The sequence below is a fragment of the Electrona antarctica genome, assembly GCF_951216825.1.
Source record: "Electrona antarctica genome assembly, chromosome: 16".
Taxonomy (NCBI): Eukaryota; Metazoa; Chordata; class Actinopteri; order Myctophiformes; family Myctophidae; genus Electrona; species Electrona antarctica.
In genome coordinates this window covers 34827056-34837459 of record NC_136797.1, presented here as the reverse complement: position 1 = coordinate 34837459, position 10404 = coordinate 34827056, and the positions used below count along the sequence as shown (strand labels likewise).

The 10404-nt window shown below is 38.5% G+C and overlaps 1 protein-coding gene across 1 annotated transcript; it reads right to left on the bottom strand.

Annotated features, from left to right (window-relative positions):
* Nucleotides 1-258: 258 nt before the first annotated feature.
* On the bottom strand, nt 259-9196 carry scarf2 (scavenger receptor class F, member 2). Its single transcript, XM_079523809.1, has 11 exons — nt 8960-9196; nt 8473-8531; nt 8245-8346; nt 7316-7835; nt 6697-6915; nt 6302-6430; nt 6093-6196; nt 5842-5947; nt 5572-5693; nt 4863-5015; nt 259-3041 (listed from the first exon to the last, which is right to left on the bottom strand). Exons 1-11 carry the CDS (start codon nt 9067-9069, stop codon nt 2008-2010), a joined length of 2658 nt encoding a protein of 885 aa, XP_079379935.1. The 5' UTR covers nt 9070-9196; the 3' UTR covers nt 259-2007.
* Nucleotides 9197-10404: the final 1208 nt, after the last annotated feature.

Sequence of the window (10404 nt, the reverse complement as noted above, 5' to 3'; positions counted from 1 at the left end):
ATGATGTAATGTAAACAAACCAGAACAAAAGGGGTTCAAATATAGTCATTCTCCAAATAGAAATGATGTAGCTACAGGCAACAGGCTGTAAATTAATACAGATTGTTACCTTTTATTTGGCTTTCGTGTCTAACTAAATGATATGTTCCTTATGGTTGTTTGTTTCTTTGCTGTATGTTTCTAATTACTAAATCATGCTGTTATAATTTTCCATTCCTATCCAGTATAATGAACAAAATGGTTTTCTCACAATAGCTGTAAACTTTAAAATCCCATTGAATGGCAGGCATTTTATTTGTTTAGTTTAGGGTTAAGAATATTGTGGATGAAACATACAATAGCTTAGAACAGGTAACATACAATGTAGAACTACATTAATAACGTCTGTGTTTGTTTACATTACATAAATTGGGTAACTGAGATGAGGTTTACACGCAACCCACACATGTTTTTCTGCTTCCATCTGCAGAAAACATGCTTTTCCCCCCTACTTGTCTTAACCTCCTTTCTCCACACACAGGCACACAATATAATGGCAACCAGATGTAGATGCTTTTGAAAATCACTATGGAAACCTCTCCCATGAGTTTTCAGGGACAAGATTGAACTGGCAGTTATTCAGTGACGGCTGGCAATTAGTCGTGAACAAGGTAGGAAAAACTTGTAAAGTGTCAGTGTGAAGGACAGCACTTATCTATCTTAGTACGTCCCTAGTGTACACAGTAGCGGCTATTGCAACAACCCTGAAACAAGCTGAAACGTTCTTGGACCATCAGTTCATTATGGCTTGTGGTATATAATGGAATCTCATTTTGATCTTTGAGTTATTAAAGTTTTGCTCATCTTTCAGTAAGTTCTGAAATGTTAAAATAATAATAGATTCCTGTGACCTTTATTTCCCTCTATCATATTTAAAGCTAGATTCTATAACATAAATTGTATGTCCTCGACTCCTCTACCAAAAGGAAAGGTAATTTGCAACTCACAAAGATTCGAATCAGGACTCCCACATGGGAGACCAAACATGTACCGCTCAAGTCAATAGGTCAAGTCAATCCCTCCTTAACCAGGGGACATATTAGGCTTATAAGCTTCAGGCAGGGATACTTGTCAACCCGGTGTCTATTACCCGACAGGGTCTACATTTCTCAATGAAAGAACCACCGTAGATGTGCTAATTATGTAGGTTAAAATAAGCTTTTCTTTATTAAAATAAGTTCTAGACTGCAGCTTTGAGAGCTGAATGAGAGATGCAAGTGTGTGGAGTGGATGCAGCACAGCCAGCAAGCTGCAGAAGAAGTCTGGATTCAATTAAGCACAATATGATCTTTAGGTTTTTCCACTGACCCCCAAACACATAAAACCCTGACACAACTGCAGCACACATGTCAGTCCTCAACACAGTTCCCAGACTGTTCTACCATGAAAAGACCTCTTGTCTGCTTGATTCCCTCCCTGTAGTGACTCCATAGTGCAGTGGCTGCAACAGAGTTATACTGTATGTATGCATAATGGCGAACATGAGAAAAAGCCTGATATAGTCAGGCCACGCGAGGCTACATGAGAAGGTGGTAGATTTCTTGACATTTGATGCAATAAACAATAACATTTGACACATTTACAAATATTTCTTTGGATAAGAGTGGATAATACAAACGTATGGCCAATAATAGTATATTTAAATTTTATTCAAGATGTCTTAGTAATATCAATGTGGATTTCAGACGTAATGTGGCCAGTCTCTGATACCAGTGATCTATGATTTCAGTCATAACATAATGTTCTACTGTCAATATATGCACCTATATTTAATACAGATTTCTTTCCTATGAGATCCAACAAAAACAATGAATTCAAAAATAAAATTGCACTGCAAAAGCATCACTTCCCATTTACTAACTTAATTACTAATGTAATATAATGCATATTATACTCTAAATGGATTCACTGATTCTCTTGTCTTTCAATACAGAATATTGAAAAGGTCAATTTAAAATAAAGAATAACTTAATTCTTGTCAGACAGAGGGGGCATTATTGCAATTTTCTTCCCTTTCCTCATTTTGGGGTCTATATGTCCTTCCTGACATCTTTTCCTTGGAGGTTTTTTAATGACAGTTTTTTGGGGGGTGACATCTCCCTTTTTGGATCCTCCTGAGTCCTCTTCCTCAAAATGTCTGGCTTCTTTGTTTGGCACATCTGCTGTTGGTAAGCTGCCAGCCCCATGCTGGGGACTTGTGACAGACTGATTTGTGTTCTCTGGTGAAATTGGCTTCTTTTCCTCAGTGTGAAGGTGAGATCGACTGCTTTCCTCCCAGATGTCGCTTTCACTTTTGTTTAGACACTGAGTCTTTTCTTTCAGCTGAGCAGTCAGCAGGGATACTGCCTCTGAGGCGTCCCTATTCAAAGAGAAAGTGCTCTTTGGTACAGAATCATTGCTATTGGTGGCTTTCCTGTCAGAACGAAAGTTGCTTATATGTCTGAGAACATTTTGCACTGCCCCGTTAATGTGTTCCAGCGGCAGTATGTGTCTAGAGGTTATATTCGCTGCTGCGGTTGGGGAAGCATCATCTGTACCAGTTGTCTCCCGAGGACTTACAGATTGTTGTTTGTTGGTTTTCTTTCTGGAGCTCTTTGTTTCATGTATAATTGTCTCTATCTGAGCTGGCTTATCCGGATTGGATTCCCTGGATCTATGGATCCAAGACACCTTGGGCTTTGTGGATGGGTCTGGTGGCTGTGGTTTGACCCTCGCTGCATGTTTAGATTTCCCCTTTTCTTTATCATTGCTCTCCGTGTCTTGATCATTACTAAACTGTTGAGGAACAGAGGGCTGTGACCTGCTGCTGGTGGACTCTGATCCACTGCAGGATGCTTCACTCTCAGATGATTTCTGACAGGAAAGCTCATTGGGGTTGACGAAGGTTGGGTCAACTGTTTCTAGATCATCAGGCAAGGTTTCCACTTCAGAGATTCCACCACCATCCTCTAACACTGTGGTCTCTGTTGTGTTGAGCCTATCTTGTTTCTTTTTTTCATTTTCTAAGGACGAAAAGGTTAGTAGTAGAATTTGTTTGTCAGAATATATATATTGTATATATTCTACAAATATAAAGCTTTTACATTAATTCTAATATTATACCATTCTGATTGAATTAAATAGTCATGACCTCGCCTTTTCTAAATCTATAATTTGACAAAATATGCTTTAAAATGTTCTCGAGCTATAAAATAACCTGCATAGAAACCTGGTTTAGGTGTGAGGAAAGGGCAAGTGTGTCCTTGTGGTTATAAGGTTGGTAGGCCTCATTACACATTTTGTTAAATTAGGCCTTTGCCTTCTCCAGAGGTTCGATTTCAACAGCCAATTTCAGCACCACAGAACCACTGTGTGGAGTTGAAATGGGTTTGTATAGGATGGGGGCGGGGCAGCTAAAATGAATATCAAACATCTAAATACAGAATCAAGCAACTTAAAAACTGTCTGGGGTGTTCACATAAGCCTGAGTAGATGATGAAATGACCAAAAGCTTTTTTTTAAAGTGAAATATCCCTTTAACTTACTTACTTACTTAACTTAGCAGCCTTCAGATTTTCACTAACCTGCAGTGGCCTATATTACATTTAGTAAGAAATTCTATGGATGAATATACATTTGTTGCCAATTAATATATGAATAAAACAGTTAACATGAGAATGAATCTGGCATGCGTTTATAAGAGTTCATATTAGTCTCTCTTATCCTCAACAAGCATCTCTCAAGACTAGAGTAGAAGAAAGTGTCAAGTAAAAGTCAGTAATCCAAAGGAACAACCAGTGTCACTCACAGGATATACTGTTACATAGGAAATTGTGTGTTTATTCTTAATCATATATAATCATATAATCACACATTTTTCAAAATTGCTCTACTATTTCAACTGTCGCTGTGCGCCCAATAAACTGATTTGGCACATCTTACCACTTCCTCCTACTAATGCATTTCTTCTATTGCTAATGTCTTCATTTTCAAGGGTGTAACTTTGCCCCATACAGAAGATTAGGTCATGCCAAGACTAGACCTCTACAACAGAGTTTAGTTAGTTCAAAACCATATCAAGTTGAACATTTAAGTTGAAAGGTGAAGTTTATTTGCGTGACAAAATATATAAATATTATAACTAACTATCATTTATTTTGTAAGAACTTCAAGTGCTGTAGCATCTTAGATAAGATGGTACCAGATGAAACAAAGATCATTGCTTGTAAGCACTAACATCCTGTCTAACTCCAGAGATCCAGAGATAGTTTTCAGTTCATGAATTCTTTCCGTTACTTTGACGACAGGATATGACTAGTTCTGCATTTGTTTAGACCACAATTTAATTAGGTCAAAAAGTCAAAATTATCTTTTGGAATATCTCAAACAAACCTAGTTTCAGAAACCATGAATCTGTTCTAGTTACCAGAGTAAGGTTGTAAAAGTCAACACCATTATTCCTTTTGAATTTTAGATTTTTTGATTATGCCATTTTTTCCTTACGGCTTACTCTCTATAAATAAAACTGCAACTGCAGTTTCTTGGATGCAACAAAAAGAAACATGAGAGCATGGGCTAGCCACTTTCAACCTGGCATCCCTATTTTCCCTAAGCTTCAAAAGATTAAAAAAAAATTCAAACAAAACATTAAATGTAAAAAATAATAATTGTGATTTCAATTTAAAAATATATTTAAAATGTTACTTTCAAAAACAATAGCGGATATACTGTATACAAGCTCACAACGCATGACGATGAGACGTGCTGTGGGCTGTTTTTGCTATTGGTCATACGATGAAGTATAGATACGGCTTACAGTAAGTACTTAATCCTCCCACACTCACCATCAGGAACGGTGTTGTGAACAGGGCGGTCCTCTGTAGTCTCTGCTAAAGAAGAGTATGAACCTCTTGGAGATGAAGATGGAGAGGTTTCCACCACAGATGGGGGCTCAATGAAACTGCAGTCAAAGGTGTTTTCAGGGTCACGGTGTGACACTGCAGGAGAATAACCAGTATAGATATATGTTAACATAGGCTTTAGGACATTAATAACACATTCAAATAAACTTTTGAGATTTTCAAGTAGGTCCTGATCCGGAAAAGGTTGAAAATTTGTTTGATAAACATGTTCTCCTTTATAGATTGTATATTTGATTGATTTGACACACGGTCAAATTCAGAAACACATTTGATCAGTTGCTGCTGTCCATTTACCACTTACCATCCCCAAGCCCCCGTCCCCCTCTTCGAGAGGACACAAATTGCAGGTTGGGATAATTTTACCACTTCCTGTTAGTGGTCCACTGGGGCCCTTGTTGGAATGTGTTTGCATTTTGTCAGTGTGTGTGTGTGTGTGTGTGTGCGTGTGCGTGTGTGTGTGTGTGTGTGTGTGTGTGTGTGTGTGTGTGTGTGTGTAATGGGATGCTCATGGGATTGGGTGGGTTGGGATATTGGGGATGGGGAGAGTTCTAGACAGTGGTTGGCATGGAACAGAAGATAAATGATAGAAAAATAATTCATGAGAAAGTAATCTCAACAAAGCAACACATACCGAGAACTTTGGGCAGCGTCTGCCTTCTCAGTGGTGAGACACAAGGCAATTTAGAGCTTATCCATGTGAATCCTCCACAAAGTCTTCGCTTTGCTTTTTGCTCTGAGTTTAGTAGGTTATGTCTAAGAACAACATAAAAGAAATTGAATTCTCTAAGCATACATACTGTAGCATTCAACCTCATACACCTTTTAGACTTATTTTGTAATGGAAATGATTATTTAGATTTATGCATGCAAAACAAGTGTTTTTTTCATCGTTTGTGCTCACCCGTTTTGTCTGCAAGCACAACAGCAGCAGAGAAGTGACAGGAGCAATATTAAAAGAGTAGTGACCAGCACTCCCGCTGCCATTACTCCCATCCTCTGGTTTGGCTCTGGAAGGTCATAATTAGCGCCATACCATTAATTCCATACAACAATATATTTATTATTGAGGTCCTTTATAACTATAATGTGTAGAGCTATTGTCATCAGCAATATTGAAAGAATTTCTTTATAAATAAGTATATGCTATCTTACGTAGATAGCATGCTCCAGACACAGGATTGCAGTTATTCTCATGACATGGACAGGGTTGAGCACACTTAATCCCATATTTACCAGCTGAACAGGTCAAATTGCAACTGCATATAAAGGAAAATGAGGAAAAAATACATTTACTCGTAATCTCAGTACAGTAATCTCTCCCATTGATTAAATGTATGTATCTCTTTCACCAAATAACTTACAAGATTCCATGGAAGCCTGGATCACATAGACATTCCCCTGTTACGAAATGGCATGTCCCATTGAAGCAGTCCTTGCACTTATTGGCACAGTTATCTCCATAAATGCCATTGGGGCACTTGATCTCACACCTATCGAGATGTAAGGTACAGTATAAGTCTGAATATACTACGAAGTACGAACATTATTGACTTCAAACCTACAATATAACCATAGTTCCTATATTAGCACAATAAGCCCTCAAAATGATTACCTGCCAGAATACGTTTGTGTGTGTGTGTGTGTGTGTGGGTGTGTGTGTGTGTGTGTGTGTGTTTATATTCACCATGAAACTATTTCAAATTGTTCAAATTCAACATTGAAACTTAACACGACTTTATGATTATCATTTTCATACCGGTCACCCATCCAGCCAGGGTTGCAATGAGGGCATTTTCCATCGATGCGGTTGCAGACGTGTCCATCTTTGCACGGTGGGCACACATCGTGGCAGTTCTCCCCAAAGAATCCATTTGCACACATTTGATCACACCTGGTGCCATTCCAACCACGTTCACATGTGATGCACCGTCCCTCTGTCACTTTACAGGGTTGCTGACCTTTGCAGTGCCCACACCTGGATAAAAGGTTATGTTCTATATTATACATTAAAATATATTCTCAGTAATACAACAAAAGCATTACACAAATTACACAACAAGTCTTAAGTCTGACTGAGGACCTTAGTTCTGTCATTAGAACCACGGACCAAAGTCCCTAACTACGTTACATACATAATGGCCACAGTCTTTACAGAAACATGATGTAATTATAGGGATAGTTTGCCCCAAAAAAATACTTTTTTTCTATCAATTACTCACACCATGAAGACTTGAATTGATGGATATTGTCGCATTCCTAAGCCTATTACTAATTTGGTGCAATGGTTCCCTATGGAGACTCTTTGTGTCTGTCTATGTTGAGAATGGAATGATTTAAAATGTACCTTTGTCTTGACATACTACTACAGTACACACCTGTTGCGACAGTTCTGCCCATAGAACCCAGCTGGACATGGCTCTCTGCAGAACTTTCCCCGAAACCCTGGTCTGCAAGTGCAGGAGCCGTCAGCCTGATTGCAGCGTCCGTGGATACACCGGCACATGCTTTCACATTGAATGCCCCAAAGACTGTCTCGGCACTTGCAGCGGCCAGTGAGCTGCTCACAGGGAGAGCCATTGCATATACACTGGGAATTACAGGTACGTCCGTACCATCCAGGATTGCAGCGACACTGGCCCAAAACCACATCGCACACAGAATTGACACTGCAGTAGCACTTTTTCGCACACTGTTTACCCCAGAAGCCTACATAGCATGTACACGCGCCAGTGTCCTGGCTGCAGATGCCCTTCTGGCAGCCACAGGCTAGCTCACAATTTGACCCCCAGCGATTGTGGTTACAAGTACAGGCTCCTGAAACGTCAGCACACTGTCCGTTTGGATGGCAGGAGCAGCGTCCCTTACAGTCAGGGCCCCAATACTGTGGTGGACATTCTGCAGGCAAAAATATAGAAAAACAATTGACTAATTTGTCATCTAAATATCTTAACTGCATGAACCATAGAGTATTCTGGGCACATTATAATAGGCGGACATTCTGCAAAAATAAGTAAACATTTGATAAAAACAGCAAATCTAAATCTGCTATTTTCACCAGAGGCAGAGGGGACCAAGTATAGCCGCCTAGTCAGTGGACCCCAGTCAACAAAGTATACAGAGTTTAAGTGGTTAATCTGGTATCAAACAAATCTCAAACTTTTGAACATTGAAGACACTATATAAGATCTTAGGTGACCATGCATATAATACTAGAATGATCCAGGATATTGTTGGAAAATGATTACAAATATATACTGAAATATAATTTATAAACAAATGATTAAATATCAAGGCATCCTCTTACTCATATCACAAGTGGCTCCAAAATAACCATGTCGGCATCGACACTCATTCGGACGTACACAGACTTCATTTACATTGCAGGTGAAATTTCCTTCACATATTGCTAGAAGAAAGTAAATGAAAAACTTGGTGTAATGATGTCAAAATAGACATAATTTCTATATCGGCTAATATATTGGTACAAGAATGAAAGTCTTGTGGAATGTAGAAACCTTGGAATTTGAGGTACCTATTAAGCATTCATCTCCTTGTTCTCCCCAACCATTGCAACACTGAAAGTGCCCAGATCTGTGAAGAAACAAAGACAGCTGTAGGCCTATGCAGGTACTAAATGCTGGATAAAAGTGCATATATAGGCAATAACATACAGTATACATACAGAATAATGCAATATGAGCAGAATCAATTAACTTAGAAACTTAATTCACAATCTCATAGGCTACTCAGACAGACACAGACCATAGGCTACTTTAACAGCAAATAGGCTAACATTATTGACAGATTATTATGAAGGTAGGCATAATGAAAAACATTGTAAATACCACTATCACTTCTAGGCCTACTACTACTACTACTACTACTAATAATAATAATAATAGGCATAATAATAATAATGCCCTTTGTAAAGTGCTACAGTAGCCTACAGATAAAAGCATTTGCATAAAACACATCCATATATTTGAAAATTAAAATATAATTATAAATAACCTACTTACCCATATTTGCAAACATTTCTACCCCTGGGATTGAGTCCTCCTTGGCAATGGATGCAACAGATTAGGATACTCAGTAAATACACAGAAAAGTTTATATTCCACCTTTTCATGATATCAGAAACAGCATTATTGGCGTAAAAAAAATCTAATCAAATGAAGTCCAACAGACATACATTCGTCAAATAATTTCCAAAACACTTCTGTTCTACTTGAAAACTTTCAGACTGAACACTGAAGAACCCCTCGAACTCCACGCCCCGGTGTAAACTAGTGGAAGACTGCGTGTCAAAGAGCCCGTTCCAAAGATATGGACTGGTATCCCAAAATGTATCCCAAAATGTTTCTACGGGTTCGCCACGCGAGGCGCGACACCGTCGACCATCGAGTTAGGCGAAGTATAGACCAGTCATTTACTATAAAATAAACATTGTTCATGATTGTTGCATTGATTTTTGGTTTGTATATGCTACGGTTGCTACCTTAACGTAATTACTCCGACTGTGCTTTCCTTTTTTTTTCTTTGCATCCTCTGCAGCTTGTGTAATTGAAAAGTTGAAATGACCACATTTTCCTGAAAAATATGAATTGCTATTGTATATAATAATAAAAATCATAAACTAAGAAAGCAATATTATCAGTAGGCTCGTCTTTGTCTAGTCTCTTTAGTTTAGAGTAGACTAGAGAGAGCCGCTTGCTGTTGCCTCTTTTATCCAGTAGGTGACACTAAAGCCTAATTTATATAGTATACGACAAGGCAAGCCATTGCTTGATGCTTGTCCCACACATTACTGTCTGCTTGTCCCACACATTACTGTCTATCTATGGTCCCACACAGTACAAATTACTAGGCTTAACAAACTGGGGTGATTGTGATTTTTAATTGGAAGGAAGTAGGAAAATGTCTGAAAAAATATTTTCAAATTGAACTATAGCAATATCAGGCATCATCTTGTTAAAGAGGTAAAATAAACACTAGCAAATCAAACCAGGGTTCCCTGGCCCCAAGTTGTGTACCGTTGGTTGTTACTTCAGGGTGAACCTTTACCTCCAAACTTAATACAGCACAGACAATGATAACCCCACGCCACCAGATTCACTACTTGGGACACTTATTTCCCTTTACACAAAACCTTGTAAAAAAACCTGCATATCTTTCTCCAAGCTCATGTGTTGAATTGCAAAACGTTGAGAGCTTGTAGATATTCTATTTTCATCTATTATGACATGCCCAGAATATGGATGCTAGGGTTCCTGTGTCCAGTACACCTCTGTCCCAGAATATAAATCACATTGGTGTATTATACTCTGAAGTCCTTGAACTGTATGTTGTGGCTTCCACAGGTCACTTGAATAATTATAAATCATCATTTTAAACTTGGCACACACACAAAAAAAGAGTAAGACAGGCAATACTGAGAAAATGTTAATACATATAGGAATATAGC